This window comes from Urocampus carinirostris, chromosome 18 (genome assembly GCF_059441175.1).
Source record: "Urocampus carinirostris isolate Australia breed hairy pipefish chromosome 18, RoL_Ucar_1.0, whole genome shotgun sequence".
Taxonomy (NCBI): domain Eukaryota; kingdom Metazoa; phylum Chordata; class Actinopteri; order Syngnathiformes; family Syngnathidae; genus Urocampus; species Urocampus carinirostris.
This window is the reverse complement of record NC_142366.1, coordinates 340,422-366,053: the sequence shown is the minus strand read 5'-3', so window position 1 is coordinate 366,053 and position 25,632 is coordinate 340,422. Positions and strand designations below refer to the sequence as shown.

Genomic DNA, 25,632 nt, shown 5'->3' with positions numbered 1-25,632 from the left:
GTTTGTGTCGGCACCTGTGTCCAGCCACAAGTCCTAAAAGAACAAACCGACCAGTAAATTCAGCAGACGCACGGCTAGAGTTGGCAGGACATGAAGCTGCTATCGCCCGTCACGAGGAATCCATCCAAATAGCCCACGACAGTCTCACCATGCTGGCTCGGACCGTCGAAAGACTGGTCCAGAATCTGCATCGGACTACCCTTTCCGTCTTGGACGGTCAATGAGAAGGAATGCCTCCCACTGTGTCCTACGATTGCAACACTGAGCCCTTTGAAGGTGATCTGGGTAGGTGCCAGAGATTCACTTTCTAATGTCAAGTCAAGTTATTTTTATTTGTATAGCCTTGATTAATGCCGTTTGATGGATTCCCTGCTGCTGCTGGCTAATCTTAATGAAATCATTGATCGGGCCATTCAACTGAATAATTACCAGCGCAAGGGAGCTCATCGCTCTGAATCACTGTGTATTCACCATTCGCCGCCATGTTAGCGGGCCCTTCCAGCAACAAGTTACGTGGAGGGAGGAGCCTATGCAGCTGGGAGGTGAGCATGCTGGCTGGCTCCAAAAGGAGGAGGAGCCCAAGCCCTGCGGACACTATGGCCATTCTAACGCGGCGCAGCCTAATAATGGTGCTCATCCTTTGCAGTAGGGGTGCTGCCGAGCGCAAAATCCCCTTCCCCAGTATTAAAGTGCTTAATTCTTCAGGGCATGTTTTTTGGGGCAAGTCCACTATAAAGGTACCTCTAACGGTCGATTCTTGCGCTGATGACTCTTTTTGATATTTCATTTGCTAGGCTCCAGGCGGCCCTTAGTTGAACTTCCTGAGCCCCGAATTATTGAGGACCTTAATGGTCTCACTTTGGTTAGGGCACCCACCGCACAACGTCCCTCAGGCTTATTTCGGGGAATCACTGGGCTCTTTTTTTTTACCGGTTTGACTACAGGCTCCTACCGCCGAGGCTCCAGAAATGCCAAACCGAAAGCATTATCCGGGCTATTTTGACCGGCTTCAGCTCCAATCGATCATCTCTCAGCCTGTGTGGGGGGCATGGCTTCCTGGCGGGTGGAGGATTGAGTTAAGGAGGTTCTTCATTCTACGTCTAACCTGGGCGGCGATCCATCGGATGCACTTTTCGTGCCATAAGGAGTACATTCTGAGAGACTGCAATGGACTCATTGGTCCCGATTGGCTAGTCACCCAGGCATGGCTCTGACTCTTCACCTGCTTCGCCAACGCTTCTGGTGACACACAAAGGCGGAGGACACCCAGGGCTTCGTCTCTGCTTGTACCGTGTGTGCCCGGGGAAAGTCATCCCTCCGGCAAGTCTCCTCTGTTTTACGACGACCCTGGTACCATTTCGCCCTGGACTTCGTGACGGGACTTCCACCTTTTGAGAGCGGTTCGTTGTCATTCACTGGAACCGGCCTGGGCAGCGGGCGTGGTTGTCAGCCAAGGATCTCCCGATCCAGGTGGGGAGCAGGAAGCTGGCTCTTTGATTCTTGGGTACCTAAGAGGTGGACCATATGGTCAAACCTGCTGCTGTCTGTCTGTGGCTCCCGGTGTAACTGAGGGTCCATCCGACGTTCCACGTCTCCCGCGTCAAGCAGGTGGCTGAAATGTTCCACTCCCCCCGCCCGTTGATCATTCCCATGGTCTGGTTCGTCGATGGTGCTCCGGCCTACACGGTTCGGGAGGTACCCGATGTCCGCTGTAGGTGCCGGGGTTTCCAGTACCTCGTGGACTGGGAGGGGTATGTCTAGGAGGAGCAGTTCATGGATCCCAAGCCGCTTCATTCTCAACAAGGACCTCCTCAGGGCCTTCTACCGTGCCCATTTGGACAAACCTGGCCGGTCGCCAGAAGGCGTCCGTTGAGGGGGGTTACTGTGAGAGTCCAGCTGGAGTGCTGATTTAACACACCTGTTGCTACTTACTCTGAGCACTTTAAAGCAGCGACCACTGACTCTCCAGTGTCGGTTCATCCTGCCGTGCCAGGGGATGCTGTCAGCCCTACATTTTGTAAGACTTTGCCTTGACCTAAACCACTATTGTTGTTTTTTGGTCTTATCCTTCCTCTATTGGAGCGCTTTAACTTCATTCCCTATTTTTCCGCATTAAAAATAACTCTCAAAAGTCAGGTTGTTTCCACACCTGTCTCCAGCCACAAGTTCAAAGACTAAGACGTTGACTTTTAAGTATTACTTGGATATTGTTGATTGAAATTAAACCAATATCTTTGTTTAACTTTAATCATTTTTGTCTTATCAATCAAAAATGCAGGTATGGGTGATAGGGACAGTTGATTGGATTTACGGAAAAATCCTGACCATTCTGAAAAAAATACTATTAAGCACGTGAAAAGAGCTTGTGAGGTCAGAGCAGACGATCGGACTTTAATAGCATTGTAATGAGATGGAATGATTTAAAACTACCGTATTTTCCGCACTATAAGGCGCACCGGGTTATAGGGTGCACCCCCCAAAAATAGTTTTTGGTCCTATATTTTCCATACATAAGGCGCACCGGATTATAAGGCGCTACAATGGGAACGTGGACAAAACATTCAGATAGTTCAGTCCAACTTATTACCCCCTTAACATTTCGAAAGCTTGCAAAGAAGCAAATACGTGTCTCGGACATGTACGGAAACAGTGTCTGTACGATGCCACCAATCACTCAAATGTCATTCGGAAGTTTAAAGTCTTGGGATTCAAGAAATGCCAAACATTTCTTAGTTTCCATTTTATTTTTTGCTGGCAACTGTGTGGACAGCAAAGTAAGAATTTTATTGTGCAGGGAAACGGGGTTCTTTACTGTGCATATGACAATAAACACTTTGAATTGAAATTAGTTTAAAAATAGACTCATCACAGAAACATCAAGATCGTTCTAAAACAAGATACCGGGAAAATATAAAGCCACATAGCTCACCTAAGTTCTCTTGCAGCCATCACGTTCAATAATGTTACGTAACCATGGTCTTCTTACAACCGTAAGTGTAATAGTAATAAATGTTTTCTTTATGCCGTAGTGCAACCCAACGTGTGGTTCATATTCATCTTTTTCGGCCAATTGCAGGCTTTTTTTCGCCCCTTTATGCGAGCCTGTAAATGATAAAAAGGATCTGCCCCCTTTACCTCCGAATAACTTTAGCCAATAGTGACTGATTCAAATGATTGACACATTGTTTAGGAAATGAAACGCCGGTATATAAATCCCAGCATACACCGCGGACTACTTCGCCTTCGGGGGAAAATCTAGTCGGCGGCTGCTTGCCTTAGTTGCAAGACTTTGCGATTTAATATTGATCCATTTATAAGGTGCACCGTATTATAAGGCGCATGGTCAGCTTTTGAAAAAAATAAAGGCTTTTAGGTGCGCCTTATAGTGCAGAAAATACGGTAGTTTGGTATTCTTGTCTTGTTCATTTGCTTGTGCGTATCAGCAGGTCTCACTCGCATAAATTATTGTATTAACACATATAAGGCGGAGACTAATAAGTACATGAAGCGGCTTTTAAGAAACTTTATTTCATCTACAGAACGAAAATTAAAATTTTGCTCAGTTTCAAACATGTGGATTGCGGCCCCAAAGTGGCCCTGAAATAACAGTTTAAAAAAAGCGTTGCCAAGCTAGTTTAATTCTATTGGTGTTTTTCAAACAATAGCGTGAAAGGGAACAGAATAACCTCCAGTGTTTGTGAAAAAAAGAGTTCTCATAAGTTTTACTCTGTAGTTCCCTCTTGCTTGTTTAAATCCTAATAATTTATTTTACAAGCACAGTGTGTATTATTTGACCTCTAGATGCTGCTCTATTGTATACTGCAACCAAAAAGAGTTCTAAAATACTCAGGAAAACAGTCTATAGAGACTCAAAGTGACCAAACAGCACCATTTTCTTTTCATTTCATTGCCTAGCAATGTTGAGCTACCTGTACAATCAAGATGCCGGACAAATATCTCAGTTCCCTCTTGTTGATGCTCATGTAAAAATAAATGCAAATTTCTTGACCTATGTAAATTTCCAAAAGTGCAAATGTATTTAATAGTTCAATTACACGATAAGAATATTACTTGAAGCACTTTTTTCTATCTTGGCAAAATTGCAAAATTTCCCCCGTGCTGTCCCAGTCTGATGCCGAGATTATAATTAATGCGTTTGTTATCGGAGATTTGATCGGCAACTTCAGTAGAAGTGTTTAAATCTAGTCTTAAAATACACTTTTATTTATTGGTTTATAAATGATGTTTAGTGAAGTGTATTTTCTCGAGTGCTGGCAGGAACTTGATTCGACCATTGTTGACAGAGGCAGATTAAGATTCTCCATTGTTAAGTTGGAATGAAAATGTATTTAGAGAACATGGCGCAGGACAAACACGATACAAGCACAAGGCCTGTACAGACAAAGGAGAAAACGTGGGGGCCGCAGCCTTTAAGACGGACGAAAGACAGAAAAAAAGCACCTAGGCTTTCCTGACCACAAATTTTATCACATGGAGATAAACGCCCACTCTGAGGCAGGGCAAAGTGTCTCAAGTCTCAAATTCACGTCCTCGAGAGTGGGTCTCCTCACACAATAGTCGTAATAAGCACAACCCATATAGAAAGTAAAGATTTGCTGAGTTCACATTAAAAACAAACTTTAGCTAATGAAAACCAAAAATAAATTGCTCTCATTTTTACCATTATTCAGGATAGACTTGCCCCAACCACTAATTGGGCCAAGTGAGAACTGTTATGCACTCTACCGTAAAGCTTATGCAGAAATAAGCTTTATGGTAGAGTGCATAACAGTTTCAATACGAGCGATTTGAATAGAAAAAGGCAAAATAAACATGTTACCTGCTCAAAAGTGATTTGTATACGGCGTGCATTACCGTTTGATTACATTCACAACAAATACAAAGACGGAATGGTTTAAGTTGTATTACATTCCCAACAAATGCAAGACGAAGTGGTTTTGGTTATATGTTCGCCATTAAATTCCCTAAAAGTGATATAAAAGTTAGATAAAACGAGGTAAAAGTGGTTGTAGTAGCGAGGGGATGCATTTCTCGGCATAACGCCGGCTTGGCAGCTTTTATAACCGTGGTCCACACGAGAAAATGACGCGGAAATGACGCGATGAGGAAGCGGAACAGTCGCCGGCGTCTGTTTTGCGGCATACCACTGATGAACAGCGGGTTGGCCAATTTTGTGCATTTTCCATCGCGGGCAACCACGGGCAAAAAAAAAAACTTTTTACCCGTGATAGAGACGCAAACGGCTGTGTGACCAGGCCCTATGGAACCTCATATTATGTTAATAATTTCTGATTAATTGTTTTCTCTGCTACTTGCGACACGTCTCACTCCTTGTGGCATTCCCACAGACGTCCTTCCCCGGGCCACTCACACTCAGTTTATGTATCAGTACACAATAAGCAAAACAGGCACAAATACATCAGAGCATAAATGTTGTTCAAATCAGATAACCTTCTTTCTCTTTCTCTTTTTATTTATTTTTAAAACACCCCCCTTTTTGTAATAATTACAAATGAATAATTGTTTTTTAAATACTCCACAACTTTGAATTTGTCAATTGCTAAATTGACCAATCAGTACAAACTCACATTCTGAGCATAACATACCTAATCCTTAAAGTTTAACCTTTAATTATATCTGAGATGATGTGACCTAGCCGTCTTTATTGAAGTCCAAAATCTGTGGCGGCTTACTGTTCATCTCCAACAATCAGCACTCTTCCTAAATAGATTACCACAAATTGAAACTCTTTCAAACAGATAAAGGACTAAGTTTCAAATTTAACACCGATGCTTCGTACAAATACACTCATTAAAGGGACCTTTAGTGCATCCCAGTGGTTTAAAACTGTCTTTCAGTTAAAAACATTGATTTAATACCAGGCCAAAATACATGAACCATCATCCCAAAGCCAATTCTCGTAACAATAATAGGTAGAGAAATGGGTAACTCCCCCCATACCAAGTATTCATGGCCATGCCCGTTTGGTGTCTTTTCCGCTTGCTGTGGGAATGATCCTCATTCACACCAGACAACCAAGTCACCTAGTGGTCAAATATTCCTCTCTGGGGCTTCAAGACGGTCCAATTTTTAGTTTAATTCATGGCACGTCTTAACAACACTAAAAGTATTTTGAATTATTTTTTAACAGTCACTCTCCAGCTCACTGTAGACTTACCTCATTGTTACAAAAATTGTTTACTTCAACCAGTAATCCTTTATTTTGTTAACAATTAGCACTTTTCTCCCCACATTCTTCATATGACTAATGAAAAGAATCTCAACTGCTTTACATATGCATACTTAAATGTGTAGATTACCTTTTTGGATCTACCAGCTACTTTGTAAATCCCTGGAAGCTTAAAAACTCAAGCAATGTTTATTTTTCACCACTAGATAGTGCCCGAGTCAATTCAGTACATTCCCTATGCATATTTAATTAAAATCAATTTACTGTGGACTCCCAACAATATTGCTCGTGTGTTAAACCTCAAATATTAAAGAGGTATTAAAAGTTGAATCACCAAATCAGCTCAGTATTAAACTTTTGGAGAGGACGTCGTTGGGCGTCGTCCCAGAACATACGCAGAGACAGAAATATGGCAGAAAGCGAACGTCCTTTATTCAGCAACATTCAAGCCACGTTCAAAATTTGTCCAAGAGATTGCTGGGCTTTTTATACTGTGTTCAACAAGATCACAAGATGTTTTTCTCAGAATCTAAAGTATTTTTTCCGGCCTCGGCTCGGTTAGTCAACAACTTGTGATTTCTTGCAATAACATCTTGCCATGACTTCCTGCAATAACATCTTGCCAGACTTTCTGCAATAACATCCTGCCAAATGTCTGCACACTATAGGCTATTGTCAACTCCAAGGCTGCAGTTAATCCACAACAATCATCCCCCTTGGAGTTAATCTCCAACACAGATACAAAAAATAATTATTAATGAATGAATGAATTAATTTATTTAACTTTTATTGTTAACGCTTGGCTTGTAAATCTTCAAACTTCAAACATTTACTTAAACATTTCAAACCATGCAATAATCGATACATGATAAAGGTCCACACATTGATTAACTGATAAGCGATAACAGATAATAACAGTGCAAAATTACGAGTATATGAATGAATATGAATATACTATATGTCCAAGTTATCATTTGGTGTTGACACCTCGCCTTTAACATTTCGGAGACCATGTTTTTTCCAAATTCGTCATCGGGTGTCATGAAGTCAGTGGTCGGAGTCAGAGACAATTCCAGCAGGCATCATGCTCAACTTTTGTGACGCCGCATCCTGACCATCTTAACCGACAGCTTCCTCCTTGGTGGTGTGATATACATTCCAACAAGAGAATCACAATTAGAAAACAATGAAATTGTAGCAATTATTCCTAGCGCTATACTGTATTATGTGTCTGATTAGAGTACTGCTGGAGATTATATATATGTAATTAGTCCGGATCATCGTTTTTATTGATTTTCAATGGTAGATTCCAATACTAACTTTATTTCCATATTTTTGTTTAATTTTATTCTGTTTACTTTAGCATTTTTATTTTATTTTCCTCTCTTTTTGCGGATGCTCCACTATCTTGCATAGTTTTTCCTGATTGTTGGCGTTTTCATATAACCTTGTGACAAGAGGTCAATGCAATTTATGGTGATGAATTCAGTTCAGCCATCTGATCTTCTTTATCTTGATATGCTTCATCTCTTATTCCTTTTTGAATCCTAATATCATGTTTACTCTGAAGTTTTGTGTCTAATCTTGTTGCCTGCAATGTTTTCATTAAAAATTTCAATGTAGACGTTTACTCACATACCCGCATTGCCTCCAGTTCATCACATCATCTTCTAAATTTCTTGTTGCTATGTTCTGATTGCACGATTTTAAAAATGCAAATACTTAGTGCTTTCGTCAACCTAAATTAAATTAAAATTATTTTCCTATTACCTTTTTTCCTTCGCAATCACCTTGACGCTTCTGAATCTGGCAAGAAATATAAAACCATCTAATATAATGTGTTCATTATGTTAAGCAAAACAAACAAGTTAGATGGAAAGCGTATTCAAAATACAATTGTCACAGCAAAAATTGACATATTCGCTTTGTTTAATAAAAGCTTAATGTTATAAACATTTCTCCTCTTTATTTTGTCTCCTAAAATAAAATTGAAATGATTCAAAACAGTCCATATTGACTTTATACCAACTTCCTCTATGTAGTTATAGATCATCAATTGTGGACAACCTAGATAAGTGGGTGAGTTTACCATCAAAATGTATCAATCTTCCTCATATATGCAAACATTTTTTCATTAACAAGACTCTAATGTGATTTCAACAGACGTGTAGTCTTGAATGTCCTCTGTGTTGCAGTTTTTGCCAAGGCTGCGGCAGATAAAAGTGATGCAACAAATGCTGATCAAGATTCTGCTGAGCAACAGGTAATTGCTTTTATGAGTCAAAAAGGGATATCTATCAATGCAGAGGACATAGAAGCATGCCATCCATTATCAAGAGGTGAGAACCAGTATAAAGCTACCATAGTTTGTTAACAGGAAACGAAAACACACACAGAGAGAGACACACACAGGTTTCTGCTCAGCCAGATTTATTGAAAATGACCCACAGCAAGATAATGACAGTTATTTTTTGTAACAGTTAACATTGTGTGCACTGTCTCACACACACATAAACTCTCAGTTCAAGCAAGTCCACAAACAAAAATATAACAATTTTCAATGACATTTTTCTCTTACTATGCTGCTTAGTGGGACTTCTGGCATTCCTTGTCCTGAACAATCCTCCTCAAATCTGGCTTGTATTCTGTTGTTGCCACTCGAAGCAACTCTTTCACATGGGTGTCAGTCAAAACAGATCGATGCTTTGATTTCACATGTTTCAGGGTGGAAAACACAGACTCGCAGACGTACGTTGACCCAAACATCGACAGGATCTTTAGCGCAGCCCGTTTGATGTTGGGGTATTTTTCCATTGGCACACGTTTCCAGAACTCAATGGTCCCTTCCCTGAAAACAGCTTTCAGTTGATCCTCCTCACAAAGATCAATCATCTCCAACTCCGCCGCAGCCTCATCTGTGACGAGCGGGATTTTCAAACAGTCCATTTCCGCATTAAATGGGTCGACAAGGAACGTAATCTGTGGTCTTTTCAGTTGTAGATCACGGAAGCGGGTCACAAAGTTTTCGTGCAAGTTTTCAATCAGCGTTGCATATCTGTCTCTTTTCTTTTTCAGGCACTGGTGACATGTTCACTGGCTTTCAGAAGAGTGGGAAAATGCGTTAAATCTTTTTTTTAATTTGCGGTCAGTTTGTTGATAAACGCAAACACACATTGCACGAGGTCAGGCAGCATTTTTAACTTGCCTTGCAGGGTCAGGTTCAGTCTGTCCAAGTGCCACAGCATGTCGACCAAAAATGCCAGATCCATAATCCACTCGAGGTCCGAGAGCTGGGGATAGTCCTTGCCCTTCTCTTCCATGAACAGTTTCACGTCATCCAAAAGCTCAAAGAAGCGAGAGAGCACTTTGCCTTTTGACAGCCACCTCACAGTGCAGTGCAGCGGCAGGTCACCTGGAAGCCCTTGGTCAAGCTCAGCGATGAGACTCCTGAATTGCCTGTGGTTAAGCGCGTGTGTGCGGATGTAGTTCACGATTTCCATCACAGGCTTCATGACGTTGTCTGAATTCAATGATTTAGACACGAGTTGCTCCCTGTGGATGATGCACTGGAAATTCCAAAAGTCGGCAAATGTTTGATCAGTTTTACATAGCCCCACAAGCCCGTTCACGGATCCGATCATGGCCGGCGCTCCATCTGTGGCTATTGCAGTTAGTTTTGCTATGGGCAGGTTCGCTTTTGCAAATGCAGCCATCATCGTTTCTTTCACATCTATGCCACGGGTTCTGTCTTTCAATGGCACAATATCAAGGAATTCTTCTTTGATCATACATTCGTTTGACACAGACTGTGCAAAAATTGCTAACTGAGGCTTATCTTGTATGTCACAACTCTCATCCAATGCCACACTAAAATACTCACATGCTTGAAGGTCAGAGTGCAACTGTGATTCAATAGCAGTGTTAATGTCTGATATTCTGCGTTCAACAGTGTGGCGCGAGAGTTGGACATCTGATATGCTTCGTTTTAGTTTGTTGTCTTCAGGAGACAAGATTTCAACAGCGTCATTAAGGCATTTTTTTATGAAGTCCCCTTCACTGTATGGTTTTTTAGCCTCTGTGATGTTCCAAGCCAGTTGATATGAAGCAAGAGTTATGGTTTTTGAGTGTTTTGTTAATTTTTTGAAAAACTGCATCTGCATTTCTGCCTGACTTTTCAAAGTGACCAACCTCTGCTTGCGAGGTTCAGTCCCTTTTGGAAATTCCTGGTCGATGTAAGGATGGATTGAGTTGAAGTGACGCTCAAGATTTGAAGCTTTGAAATGCCCCAATGATGCCTGACATATAAGGCAGAATGGCTTGCCATTACGTTCAACAAAAAAATATAAATTCTCCCACTCTGTTAAAAATGTCCTGTTCTCTTCTTCATATTTTCGTTTGGCTGTGCATTTTTTCCCTGCCATTTTGAGAGCGCTTGAAACAAACTATTTACAACTCAAATAATCTCGCGCGTTTGGCATCACATCAGACGTTATTCTTCTTCTTTTCAATTCAAACTGGCTCACCCGGTCAGCGCGCCACCTAGTGTAAATGAAAGCCAGCCAAGCAGTTTTCAAGCTTGTCATGTGAAAGCCCCTGAAGCCCCAATGAGTGGATCCCCGAGTGCAGGTAACAGGCTAAACTAGCAGCTGTCTGTCGGCTCGGACTACGTGCTGGGACCCTGTGTGTACTATTGATGAAGTTTGGTGCAGTTCTGAGCATTATTTGTGGCTAGTAGTGGCGTTTGCGGTCGGACAGTGGCTCCGTACAGCGCCGTATGTGGCGATAGTGCGGTATTTGCTGAAGTTGGTGGATCTCGTGAATCTAGCGGTCGGGTAAATTAATCTCTTGAGTGGGGTTGTTACGGTGTGTTTGACCATGGTTTACACTTATGCATCACGCCAGAATATCGCTTAAAGAGCCGCATGAAATCAGCCAAAGAGCCGCATGCGGCTCGAGAGCCGCGGGTTGGCCACCCCTGCTGTAGAGTATTCATAAAGTTAAACGGCACTCTAGAAGAAGCAAAAATACTTTGGATTCGAGATATGCAGGAGCTGGACAGATTTGCCTGAAGTCCTAGATTGAGCGGTAAATACATATGACACTGGACAATCTCGGACAATGATGGATTCAAATGATACAATGGCATCCTGGACTGACAACATGGACACCTTCATTACAGATCACAATAAAAAAATCTGTCATCATATATCAGGCCATGATCTACCGGAACTGAGTATTATTGATCACACTGATTCCAATACTGTAATTCAAAATTAGATGATATTGATCCTGAACACAAATTTTTATCAACTAGCTCAGACAATTGCAAAGATTATACTGGCAATGAATATAATACTTTTGTTAAACCTGAAGGGAAATTCTCAATAATTCACTTCAACAGTGAAGCATGTACACAAATTTTGAAGACATCACAGAATGCATACAGCACTTTGAGAACCCGTTTAGTGTCATTAGTTTCTGAAACGTGGTTCAGTGAGGAAAAGGGAGTTGAGTGACGCAGCTACCCATCTCTGCCAGCTGGTCCATGCAGGCGTTAACATGCTTCAGGTCAAACGCTGGTCCGCTGACTCATCTAAAATTGTCCTTCTCCTTCGTATCACCACCAGAAAGGCAGTCGGAAAAAGACAGGACAATGCAGAATATGAGGTGGGCATCAATCATAAGCTTTGGAATAGAAGTGTGTCTTAAGCCTCAATTTAAAAACTTCCATTGAGGTTGCAGATCTTATCTCCGGAGGCAGGACATTCCACCGGGGCCCGGATGGAAAACGCTCTCAAGCCTGCAGACTTCTTGGCTCTCGGAGTCACAAGTAGACCGGCATTTTCCGAGTGCAGACTCAGTGCAGGAACATAGGGGGAAATCAAATCAGAGAGATAAGACGGTGCAAGTCCATGCAAACATTTATATGTTAATAAGAAAACCTTAAAGTCACATCTTAAGTGGACTGGGAGCCAGTGCAAGTTTGCCAATACAGGAGTAATATGCTCAAACTTTTTGGTCTTAGTCAAAAGTCTAGATGCTGCATTCTGAACCGGCTGCAAACCTTTGATGCTAGACATCGGGAGACCAGAAAGCAATACATTACACTAATCAAGCCGAGAAGTAATAAACGCATGAATTAAGACCTCTGCATCTGATTGGGACAGCATCGAATGAATCTTCGCAATATTACGGAGGTGATAGAAAGCTATTCTAGTAATATTTTTCACATGTGACTGAAATGACAGATTAGGATCAAATATAACACCTACATTTTTGACGGATTCACTCTGGTTGATATTACATTTGTCTAGGTTCAGGGTAGTGTTTGAAAACAACTCACGACAGCAAGCTGGACCAATAATCAACATTTCCGTTTTTTCTGGGTTAAGGCGCAAAAAATTAAGTGACATCCATCTTTAAATAGGCAACAAAACACTATTCATCTGTGGAGATTTCAACATCGATCTAATTAATCCAAACAAACATAAAAACATTGATGACTATATTAATATAATGTACAGTATGAGTTTGTACCCAACTATATTAGAAGCGCTGCCTATCCCAAGCCAAGAACATTATCAGGGACCCCTCTCACCCCCATCATGGACTGTTCACTCTGCTAGCCTCTGGGAAGAGGTACTGCAGTGTGCGGTGTAAAACCACCAGGTTCCACAATAGTCTTGTCCCCCTGGCCATTAGACTGTTAAATGGTCAATCAAACACATAGTAAATCTAAACTGCTGCTAATCTGTACATCTGTTGGTTTTGTTTGACTTTTTTGCACTACTGGCAGTTCTTTATAGCTAGCCACTCCTTGCACATCTGTTCTCCTCTGCACTATTGTACTACAGTGTTATTGTTACTGTTTACCTCACTTGTTTACCTGACTGCCCATTTTGCACAACTGGTTAGCTGCTCCTCTTGCACTCTTTGCACTACTGTAAAATACTATACATAGCCATAATTATTTAGTATATTATTAGTACTCAATACTCCAACTCAATACAACATTTTATTTATATCTGTACATTCAAGAAACTGTGCGGGTCAGATGTATCGACATTTCGTTCTGTATACACGTGTACTAGAATGACAATAAAGTAGATCTGAATCTGAATCTGAATTAACGCCTAGTAGAATCACTTCACACTGTGCAACACTCATTGACAATATATTTACAAATAATATTGAATTTACAAACATCAGCGTATTACTGGTTTGTGACATTTCTGATCACCAACCAGTATTTACAGTGTATGATGAAAAGGTTACTAGACACAAGAATCAACAATGGAATATGTTTGCAAACGAGTTAGAACTGAAGAGACTATTATATCACTCTTTGAGGACTTAGTTAAACAAAACTGGAATGCTATATATGGTACAGATGATGTGGATTGTGGGTTTGACATATTTTTGGAAATATTCACAAACAAGTATAACAAAAGCTGTCCAATGAGACAAACTAATATTAAGAATAAATCTGTAAAGCATCCATGGATAACTAAGGGTTTATATATTGCTTGCAAGAAAAAAAAAACAACCTTATATAGAAAATTTATTAATCCTAAGAACTGAGGAAGCCGAATCCCGATATAAAACATATAAAACCAAGTTTACAGGAATAATAGGAGTGAGAAAGAAATTATACTATACCATTTTATTACATGATAACAAAAGTAATATTAAAGGTATTTGGGATGTATTAAATAGTATAATAAAAGGAAAGAATATAAGTAATGTATATCCAAACTATTTTATTGATAAGAACAGTGAAAACTATCATTTAAATCAAGTTGTGGAGAATTCCAATAGTTATTTTGTAAATGTTGGACCAGAGCTAGCTGCAAATATCCCAGAGTGCAGTAGTAAGCAATTTGAGTCACTGAACTCCAAAAAATGAACTCCAAGACCATGTTTTTATCTAGGGTTACGGAATCAGAGATCTTAGACGTGGTTAACAACTGTAAAAACAGAACGTCTATGGATTGTTTTGACGTCGATATGGTACTAGTTAAGCAATAGCATTGTGAAACCATTGACCTACATATGTACCGGTAATCTATCATTTCTAACAGGCAAATTTCCAAATCAAATGAAAATAGCAAAAGTTATACCAATATACAAAAATGGAAACAAACACATCTTTACAAACTATAGACCGATCTCTTTGCTTCCTCATTTCTCTTAAATATTAGAGAAACTTTACAATAATAGACTAGAACATTTTTAGATAAACATAAATTGATCAATGAAAGTCAATATGGTTTTATAGCAAACAGTCTAGCAACAATGGCTGTCATTGATGCAGTAGAAGAAATCACATAGAAAAAAGTATTGACTTTAAAAAAGCATTTGGTACCATTAATCATAATATAGTATTAAAAAAAACTGGAAAGATATGGCATCAGGGGCGTGGCTTTGCAATGGATTCAAAGTTGTTCGACGGGGAGGAAGCAATATATGAAAATGTCATCTGAATACTTGGTCATCTGTTGTGGAGTACCACAGGGTTCTATCCTGGGCCTAAAGTTATTTAATTTATTAACGATATTTTTAATGTTTCAAAACTATTGAAAATAGTAATATTTGCAGACGACACTAACATTGTCTATTCAAATGATAACTATTTTTATTTGGTAACCTGTATTAATCATGAATTAATTACCGTAAATTCCGGACTATAAGCCGCTAATTTTTTCCCAAACTTTCAACCCTGCGGCCTATTCAGTGATGCGGCCAATTTATGTAATTTTTCTAACGGCCGCCAGCGGCGCTCGAGTACAAAGGGTATAATTTAGACCGGTGGAATATATGCGCCGAGGAAGACTGCAACTTCTTGGCTTGTGCACAAAGTAAATTAGCGTAAACATACCCTCATCATGCAAAAAGAAAGGCACATGACGCAGCTTTCAAGCTAAAAGCAATCGAGCAGTCCGATAAAGAAGGAAACAGAGCTACTGCATGTAAACTTTACCAGACCCGTTTACTGTGTTGCGAGCGTGTTGCTAGCGTGTTTTGGAATAAGGGAGCGTGGGACGACGTCTATATGACAAAGTTTCTTTCCGACACTGAGGAAGACGACTTTGATGGCTTCAGTTCTAAGGAGGAAGATGAGGACGGTTTACCGTGATTTTTACAAGTACGTTATGTTTTTTTAACAGACCCGTTTACTGTGTTGCTAGCGTGTTGCTACCATTAACTGCCCTGTCACAGGCACCGTTTGGGATGAAAGTTATACTATTATTATTAAAGCTTGCAAAACTCTCTCGGTGTACTGTCTTTCTTTGTAAATATGTGTAACCATGTATAGTATGTATTTGCAACTGCATATTTTTGTAATGTATTTACTTGTATTTATTTTAGAAACTTATTCTGATATGATTTGCACGGGCGAATGAGAAAGAAGGGCCGGAGCAAACGCGGGGCTGAGGGGAAGTGGAGTAAAGGTGAGACGTGTTTGTGGACGCGGCGGACAATAGTGGATATATATATTTTCCCACCCTTACCTTTGGAAATATACACTTTTTTCCTTGAAAAAATTTCAACGGGACCCGGACTCTGCAGGTCTGCATCAAACCTTAAGTACTGGTATCATTTTCCGTTCATTTTGCCGGCTGTGATTTTTGGACTGTGTACTTTAATGAAGGACATTCGGTGACTCTTTGATGCAACAACGCAAGGCAGACCTTTGAAGTTAGCTTCTGTTCCGTTCGGTTGTCGAATTTTGTTCGATTCGAAAATGTTGAAACAGTTGGTAAGAGAATGACTCATGCAGCTGCTGATGAAATTTTTTGACTGTTTGAAGAAAGGATCGCTTCTTACGAGGAGGAAATCGTCTGACCATGACGGCAACTTAAAGCAGTTCGCAAGAGTCAAATGGCCATCCGACTTGATGTAGTGATGACAAAATGAAGCCCCATAAAGCAGTGAAGCCCTCAAGGAGCATCCCGGGCAGAGGACTGAAGGATGCTGCTTGGGAGGGTGGGATGGAATCCTACTTGAGAAGACGGAGCTATGCCCTTGCACAATAGTATTGCCCTTTACAAATTGTTAACTGCTGTTAAAAGTGTGGATAAAAATTGTTCAAACATCATATTGTTAGAATATGATATAATGAAATTGTGAATGTATTTAATTGCTGTTAAAAGAGTCGATAAAAACTCATATTGTTGGGACATGATATAATGAAATTGTGTGTTTAATTGCTGTTAAAATTGTCGTAAAAATTGTTAAAACGTCATATTGTCAGATATAACGAAATTGTGAATATGCTTAATTGCTGTTAAAATTGTCGAGAAAAATTGTTCAAACCTCACAATGTTTATTTGCTGTTAATAGTGTCAATAAAATTGTTCAAACCAAAAAAAAAAAATCAGTTTAAATCGCGGGACTTAAAGTCGGGTTTGGGTTATTTTTGTGTTTGTGTTACATTTTTCAATGTGGGCGCATGCGGCTTATATACAGGTGCGGCTTGTGTAAGTACAAAATTGTTTTTCCTCTTAAAATGTGGTGGGTGCGGCTTATAATCAGGTGTGCTCTATATTCCGGAATTTACGATAACCTAAAAGTATGGATGGCTCAGGAGGTAGAGCGCTCGTCTTGGGATCAAGAGATCGCAGTACGTGTTACATGTCGAAGTGTCCTTGGGTAAGACACTGAACCCCTAATGCCCCCAATGAGCAGGTTAGCGCCTTACATGGCTGCACGGCTGCTATTGGGAAATGTGAAGCACACTGTACAGCGCTTTGGGAAGTCTTGACTTGAAAAGCGCTATATAAATGCAGATCATTTCATTTCATTTCATATAAATAAATTATCTTTGAATTTAAATAAAACCAAAGTAATATTCTTTGATTCTTGCAAGGCAAATCAAGATTTAGAAGTAAAAGTGGATGGTGCTGCAATAGACACTGTATCAGAAATTAAGGCCCAATCCCATTTCTCTCACTCGGCCCTGAGGACCCTCCAGTGAGGTCCCTCGATAGAGGAGTGCCCTCCGCCGGTGGAGTGCAAAGTGGAGATGGTTTGGACAAGACTTGCAAGGTTCCACCCCTGTCCAGGCGATGGCGGTAATATTAATTGGCTGTAGACCTCAGTGACGTATTGGTCTACGTCACATGTAAACAACTCGAGTCTCAACCTGTGGTGTGTCAGTTGGAGAGTTCGTGCAACGTTAAAAATGCCCGCTACAGCTGTGTTATTACCGATTGCCTGAAAGCTCATCATCTTTTCCGTGTCTCCAATCAACGGAGGAGAAATGTGCTATACTGAAGACAGCTTCGGCGCTATGTAGTGCTGATTCATCTTTACAAGGTACGTACACTCATTAAAAAAAATTGACCCGTTCGGTCAAATACAGTAGAAGTTAACATACAATGCACGTTCACATAATACCCTATGTTTGTGTAGACATAAATGGCAATCTACTTATTAGTATCTTAATGCCATTTTATGACATATAGTAGGGGTCTTGAATCTGTGACATGACGAAACGTAAACAAACACAAGAACAGTCCACCTGACCCTTTAGCTGACATAATATCGTCACCAAACTTCCCTGTACGACCCAAAAACCTTAGTTCATAAGGAATTTAATTCAAAAGAGTTGTCATTGAATATAAAAAGGTCATTTCAACATTTTTTCATGATGCTTACATCACAGTTAAAGCGGTCTTTTTCTTTTCTATGCCCACATTTATGTCTAAATTGTTTGTTATCTATTGTGTTCCAGAGTGGCTGTCCCATAAGCGTGGACAGGTTGGACAGGAATGTTCCCATCCTGTGCTTATGGTTGGATGTGGAGTCAGAACTCATTCAGGACTTAAGGTTGAGCAAGGTTATGTGGGCCCTGCAGGAGCTGCTAAAGAGGGAACAGGGCCATGGCTGGAGGTCCTGATCTACGTGTACTGGCTGGTCCACGCTCTGTCCTACCGTGTGGTGTCACGGGTCTTCAGGGTTCCCTGGTCCACCGTACAAATAATTGTCCACAGTTAATATGGAATAAATTGCCCAAAAGCCATATTTTAGGCTCTGGAAGTCAGACCCACATTTGCATTATGTGCTTTTCTGCATTACTATTCAATAAACATCTTCATTTTGAGTAACACCTTGGTGGTTTATTTCATAATGATGTGAGATACTGTGTGTGAACTATGTGACTGTTGGACAGAAAACAAATACAAATCACTCCAGCTTAAATAATAGTTTACTTTCAGAAAAACAAACTCACATTGGGCCAAAATACATAATAGTAAATAAATAATGTGTCACAAATTTTAACAAAAATATACCAATACTTCCATAAAGCTGGAAACACAAACTGGAACTTCATTGAGTTCTTAATAAAAATAAAAAAAATTCCTTTTATAAAACAAAGGGAAACATTGCAGAGATGTCACTGTTCTGGAAATTTGTCCACGAGCTTCCCAAAAAGGACGGGAACCGCTCAGTTTTGGCCACAGTTTCTTCGAGCCTATTCCTCGCTCCGGCAGACTCCGCTTTCAAAAAGTCAAGGAGTGTATCGTGCTTCCTTTTTTTTCTGGGTGATTTGGGGTTTGGCGCCGGATTAGAAGGTGCCAACGACGTGCCCGGTGGTGTGGATGGCGTGGTAGCTGTGATGGTGACCAGCTCTTCCACGGGACGTTCTACAGTGGCCTTTAGGTTGGGTGGAAAAAACAAGAATTACTTAATGCTGATGTATTGTACAAAACAACTGTGTATAGGATGCTCAACAAGTTGATATGAGACAGGAAATGATAGGATGTGTTCTGGATAATTATTTGATAGTGAATAGATACAAAAAAATGACATGTTATTCTTATGGCTGTAAGAGCCTTCTATTGGCCAGCATCACATATGCTTTAGAATTGTCTCCACATTTGGACAACATTTTGAGAAGGTAATTAGTTTACTTAATATGTGTTTACAGAGAAGGCAGTGGACTGTGTGATAGTAATTTGTTTCAACTGTATTTCCACGTGAAATTCGGAGACATTACTCATAATGCATGATGAAAACTAATGCATTCTGATCTCACATGAAAGAATCATATTGTAAATAAAACACGACACCCGAAATTGTGTGCAGTAAACAAGGGCTTATGTCCAGAACGGTATTCTGACTATGCTCCATGTAGATGTATAAGCACGACTCGTTTAAGATAAAAACAGGGATGGGCTGAACCGTGATTTTCTGCACAGTTATCCTACTTTACAGTTTGTAGCGTGAAGATTTTTTTTGCCAGCTCCCTTGGTAGATTAGTGCACTTCGTAAAGTAGCGATTTTGCAATGTTCGTGTTTTAACGCGAAAATACTATTTTCTATTGCATTTACGTCTAACTAAGATATCTCAATACATTTTGTTCCAAATACATGCGTGGTTGTGGAAAACTACTTACATTTGTGCGGTTCCTTTCCGGGCATGTTTGTTGATATTGAGAATTCGCAAAGACTTCTGGGTAGTCACTTCGCCGCCAAGTGAGGTAGGGAGCCCCCTCGGTCTTGAAGTGGTTACGAGATGGTTTGAGGTCACTTCTGCCTCGGACTTGAGAGTATCGGGACACACCCCATTTTCACGTGAACGCGCAAACCGAGTGACTAGGGCACATAGCGAGTGAAAGTGCGAAGAATGGGACTCAGCCAAAGTTTTTACGGGTCATAATAGACAATAAATTAAGCTGGAAAACACACATCAGACACATACAAACCAAATTATCTAAAAGTATTTCAATAATTAATAAAGCCAAATTCATTTTAAGCTATAATGCATTGTATTTCTTATATTGTTCTCTAGTTCTGCCATACTTAACATATTGTGCAGAAGTCTGGGGCAATAATTACAAAAGTTCACTACAGCCCCTTTTTATCCTTCAAAAACGTGCAATAAGAACCATACGCAGGGTAGGATATCGAGATCATACTGTTATTTTATTCCTGCAGTCCAAATTATTAAAATTGGAGCACAGCGGCGCAGTGGTTAGCGCTTGTGCGGCACAGTTCATGTCATGGGAACCTGTCGTGGGTTCAAATCCAGCTCCAGACTTCCTGTGCGGAGTTTGTATGTTCTCCCCGTGCTTGCGTGGGTTTCCTCCGGGCACTCCGGTTTCCTCCCACGTTCCAAAAACATGCATTTCAGGTGAATTGGCCGGTCCAAATTGTCCGTAGGTGTGAATGAGCGAATGAGTTGTCTGTCCCTGTGTGACCTGCGATTGGCTGGCAACCAGTTCAGGGTGTCCCCTGCCCACTGCCCGGAGATGGCTGGGATGGGCTCCAGCCCCCCCGCGACCCTAATGAGGATAAGCGGTACGGCTGATGAGATGAGATGAGATTTCATAAATTTTTTCACTGCACAACTACTATTTAAGGTCAACAAAAACATAGTGCCAGAAAACATCCATTAATAATTCATTTGGAAAGAGGGAAGTTGTAACTTAAGGGACTGTAGTAAATTCATAATTCCAAAGGTGAGAACAACCAGGAAAAGTATGTGTGTGTCTGCGTGTGGAGTCAAACTTTGGAACAATTTACAAGATGAGATCAAACAATGTCCAACTATTCACTTGTTTAAATTTAAATACAAAAAAACATTAATGACGGAATACAGAAATGAAGAAAATGGGGTATGAGTGATCCAAGAGATTGGGAATAGTGCGTCTAGAACTATGGTTAACTTTGTTGTTATTGTTGCTATTGTTATATCATAACTGTTATTATCAATATTATTACTATTGTTGTCATTATCATTGGTGTATTTAATAGGGAAAATGAAGGGGTAGGGAATTTAAGAATCTGCTTCTTACTACCCCTTTTCAAACATATTATGTAACAATATTTTGTTGTTGAGTTATTGTTTTTTTTTCGATTTCTATTTTAATGTTCGAAATAAAGTTTTCATTCATTCAGTTTTGATGACGGCCTTGAGGTGTAACCCACAGTTCATGTGACGATCACTCGTAATCCACTGCTGGAATGTTGCTTGCCCCATTCAAAATATTTTTCCAAACTGTGTCCATCTCAAAAAATGAAATGACTCCATTGTCTTTGTTAGTTCCATTGCAACTGGCTGGCAACCCGAAGACAGCTGGTGTGTGCTCCAGCACCCCGCTACCCCGCTGATGATAAGCGGCACAGACAATGCATGAATGGATGTCTTGTTAATTTTTCCACCCGTGTATCCCCCATCACAGCAAACAGTATTTTGTTCATCTTTGTTCAGATGTGCCACCTTTTGACAATTCAATCTGTCCTTTAGAGAGTCCATTGACTTTCAAAAAATGTGTTTTTTTTTGGTGGAAATTAGAATGCTGCTAAATCAATCATGCCCACATATTGGGATGTATTGGTCAATCAACTGGACTATTCCATAGCCTAAATTTTTACTCTTAAGTTATATGACCATGTAGAAATTATCTTCGCTTAATCATTTCTTATCCATTTATTTTACATGCAATAATACTCTTAAATTCATGATCTGTCTCAAGATCGATTAATCTGATATTTTTAAATTAATATGATCTTTCTCAGGATCGATTAATCTGTTCCTCATTATCTTTTGAAAACGCTCTTTCCATAGGATAGGCCAATTGTTTTTTAATTTAACCAAACATCAACATCTGTTACCTACTGTTAATCGTTTGTCAATTGTAAACGCGCTCGTATTTAAAAATTTACGGTATGACTTATCTCACCCACTCTTGCAGCTCCTCTTATCACTTCTTCTCCTACGCACCAGCACAAGGCAAACTTTTCTTTCACTTGAATGTCCAAACCACGCAGGTCCACACAGGGAGGGCGGCAACTGCTCCTAAACTCATGACCTTATTACCCTGCCACGAACGTGCTAACCACTTAACCGCCGTGCCGCCTGCAAATGTTCAACCACGTCCAATTCTAAACTGTCACACTGCCTAAAACATCAAAAAGCTCATAAAATGCCAAATTGAGCTAAACATGAAATTTTTTTAATTGTAACTTCCTGTCACTATAATCATAATCAACTATTTTTTCTCATTGATTCAAATAGAATGACGCATACTTGTCACTAATAAATTGCCTTATCGACTCGCTTTTAACTATTAATACTCTTGAGCTTTTTTGAAAACGGAAGCACATCTCATTCAGTGACTGAAACACAACAGCTATGTTATTAATAATTTTCATTCTCACTTCTTTTCCTGTGTTACTTTGTTATATTCATCATTTTCAAACTCATCTGAAAGTTTTGGTTATTGGAATCTATTCTGATGACTTGCTCTTTTGTGTGCAATATTCTTTTGTTTTCCACATACTAACACCTTTGTATCTTCTACCCATTTTATGTTATTATCATTCTCCTTTACTTACCTCTGCTGCTGTCAACTGCTTGGGCCCCGTCTTCTTCTTTTTAGTCTGATTGTGTGTGGTCATCCTCTGTGGTTCTGTTGATAACTCTCACTTTCAAACTTGATATCACCTTACTGTTACTTCCTATGTCCTGCTCTTCACTTTCCTCTGTTCTTTCTTTGTCTTATGTCAACTGCTCCATCCATTTTGCCAACTCAGCTTTCCCTTTTCTGTACTTTTCCTGTCGTCTCCGTTCTCTGATTTCCAACATTTTTGCCTATTCTTCCCATCTCAGCTCTGTCATTTCTTTCCTTGTCTTTCTAAGTCTTCCTGTGCGACTAACGCTAAAGCGTTCCCTGACAGTGCTGCGAGTCTCTCCCTGTCTGTCTTGATTCCCTCATAACGTCTCACCCTGTTTCTCTTTTTCCCTCCATGTTTCCTTTTCTTTTTCCCTCTCTTTCTTTATCTTTCTCTCTCTATCTTGTGCTCTCATTTTTCCTTCTTCCTTCATTGATCTCTGTCTCTCTTTCTTTCCTTTGGTTTCTCTCTCTATGTTTCTCTTCTCTCTTTCTTCCTTTCATGCTCCTTGTCTCTCTTTCCATGCTCACTTTCTCTTTCTGCCCTTCCCCGCTCTTTTCTTCCATCTACCTTTCTCTCACTCTCCTTCTATTTATCCTTATGTACTGGAGTGATGATTCCTTTAACTCTAATTTGCCCTTGAACTTATTAACCAATAGCTTTCTGAGTTTCCCGTCAAACTCATAATGTTTTGTCCATGGTTTGATCCATGTGTTGATACATTTTCTCCATTTTGTCTTCCATTGGTCTTTCCAATTTTAATGACACAAATTTGTCTGCCAATTTACTACATAAATCCCAATCATTACATTCTCCATCAAATTCAGCACCCATTTTATTAATATAGATTTGACATAGCTCAATGTTGAAAAGTGCAATTATTTATCTGAATCAACGGTACCAAGGTTAAACTCACTTAATTTTCTCATATTTAATTGCTTTTTTCCTTCAAACCAATTAAATCGACTACTTTAGCTCACCAATTTAATGTGAAAATGATGTATAATCATCCGCAACGAGTTGTATTACTCATTTGTATTTCCATCAATACATTTTTCTTCCATTTTTTGAGAGAAGAAAGTATTTATTAACGATTTTTGGATATTTTGGTATAAAAATGAAGTCATCTCAAATCAATCTATTCTAATTCACTCACTTGGATTTTTTCTATTCTTCCCAGTCCTTAATTTACCAATTTTGAACTAAAAACAGGAATATTCGATCTTTTTTTGTATTAATCTGCCATTATCTTGAATGAACATATCCAAAATTAGGTTTTTCCTACAATTCTCAGTCCTTTATCGATTTTCAACTACAAAACTGAAAAATTTGGACTGGAAAAAAAATCTTTGGGAGCACTTGGGGCCCGCGCTCCATAGGTTTTACACATATTTCAAACATTAATTTCTCAAAAATTCAATTTTTTCCGACTCCTTTCCACATGTTCTAGCACTTATTCTTATTCATCACTTTTTAAACAATATCAGCTCTTCTGAAAGCGTTTTCTGACGTTTAAAAGCACCATTTTTGAGCCGTTGTTTGAACGGGTAGGACACACAAAAGCAAGAAAGGACTGGAAATAAAAGTTTATAGGATAGGTGACAGGCAGCACGGCGGCGCAGTGGTTAGCGCGTGTGCGGCACAGTTCTGAGGTTGTGGGAACCTCCTGTGTGGGTTCAAATCCAGCTACCGGCCTTACTGTGCGGAGTTTGTATATTCTCCCCGTGCTTGTGTGTGTTTCCCAGAGGGCCGTCAGACAATTGAACGTCTAATTGTATTCTTTTCCCGTTCAAATTACCACAGACACTCTTAAACTTCACAGAGAAAGTGTTTCTTCATTTATTTTGCAGAGGAGAAAGGAAACAGTTAAATAATTAGTTAAAGAATTAGACGTTCACAAACCATTCACATTCCAATTCCAAACAAGAAACAAAAAACACAGGGATAAGATGTTATTTTAGTTTACAATTCTCACATGCAAAACACACTTTCTGTTTTATTGATTTTTCTATGCAATTTTATTGTAATAATGATAATAATATAATTTGATTAACTACCCAATACTTGCCGAACCAACTTATCCGGTTGCACAGGCGATAAGGACCACTCACATTCTGCTCTTTTTTTTTAAACATAAAATGTGGAGAATCATTGCCAGCCTCTTCAACCAACCTAGAAAGATACAAAAACAAGTTCCTTCCGTATCGATTATCAAAAGATTGCCTAATCTTGAACTGTCAAATGCAACTTTGACGACGTCTATCACAGCTTATTTGCATATCTCAAGACAATTATAGGGACTGGAGCTAACTGTCCCTCATTATACACGTCAGCATCGCTGCAGATTTTTTCGTTCCCACGCAGCCCTCTTAACTCTTGCGTGAAGAGTGCAATGCTAGACAACGTTTTCCAAACATGACTTCCGCTTTATCCAATATCCGCGTTGGGCGCCACTTATTTTGGAGAGGACGCCGTTGGACGTCGCTCCAAAACATACGCAGAGACAGAAGTATGACAGAAAGGGAACATCCTTTATTCAGCAACATTCAAGCCAATTTCAAAATTCGTCCAAGAGATGCTGGGCTTTTCATACTGTGTTCAACAAGATCACGTGCTGTTTTTCTCGGAATCTAAAGTGTTTTTTCTCGGTATCGAAAGTATTTTTCCCGCCTCGGCTCGCTCAGTCAACAACTTGTGATTTCTTGCAATAACATCCTGCCATGACTTCCTGCAATAACATCCTGCCAGACTTCCCTCAATCCTGCAAGATGTCTGCACACAATAGGCTATTGTCAACTCCAAGGCTGCTGAATTACAGTTAATCGACAACTAAACATCTACATTAAATTGAAACAGTAATTTACCAATGAGAATCAATTTGATGTTTGCACTTTATTCATTTGTCATTAATACATTACTTTAAAACTGTCTGAGAACCATTCTTATATTAACACTTTGTAAGTTCACGAAGCCTGCGATTGGCTCGCAACCAGTTTAGGGTGTTCCCTGCCCACTGC

General features: G+C 39.9%; 1 protein-coding gene and 3 long non-coding RNA genes across 4 annotated transcripts; 2 read left to right on the top strand and 2 right to left on the bottom strand.

The window, feature by feature from the left end:
• Nucleotides 1–8,797: 8,797 nt before the first annotated feature.
• Nucleotides 8,798–9,924, bottom strand: LOC148347954 (general transcription factor II-I repeat domain-containing protein 2A-like). The gene is made up of 2 exons (XM_088322844.1): nt 9,417–9,924; nt 8,798–9,126 (listed from the first exon to the last, which is right to left on the bottom strand). The coding sequence occupies exons 1-2, from the start codon at nt 9,922–9,924 to the stop codon at nt 8,798–8,800; spliced, it is 837 nt and encodes a 278-aa protein (XP_088178970.1).
• A 110-nt stretch (nt 9,925–10,034) lies between these two features.
• Nucleotides 10,035–15,481, top strand: LOC148347953 (uncharacterized). Its single transcript, XR_015847544.1, has 2 exons — nt 10,035–11,878; nt 11,947–15,481. It is a non-coding gene; the product is annotated as an uncharacterized LOC148347953 (long non-coding RNA).
• Nucleotides 15,482–17,150: 1,669 nt separating this feature from the next.
• LOC148347952 (uncharacterized) lies at nt 17,151–18,321 on the top strand. The gene is made up of 2 exons (XR_015847623.1): nt 17,151–17,530; nt 17,949–18,321. It is a non-coding gene; the product is annotated as an uncharacterized LOC148347952 (long non-coding RNA).
• LOC148347951 (uncharacterized) lies at nt 18,312–19,850 on the bottom strand. Its single transcript, XR_015847622.1, has 2 exons — nt 19,615–19,850; nt 18,312–18,871 (listed from the first exon to the last, which is right to left on the bottom strand). It is a non-coding gene; the product is annotated as an uncharacterized LOC148347951 (long non-coding RNA).
• Between the last annotated feature and the right edge of the window lie 5,782 nt (nt 19,851–25,632).

Excerpts from the sequence above, each read along its gene's own strand:
- LOC148347954 (XM_088322844.1), bottom strand. The coding sequence starts at position 9,924 with ATGGCTGCATTTGCAAAAGCGAACCTGCCCATAGCAAAACTAACTGCA. Across the intron at positions 9,127-9,416 it reads ACTGAACCTGACCCTGCAAG|ATGAGGCTGCGGCGGAGTTG; the intron begins GCAAGTTAAAAA and ends CGCTCGTCACAG.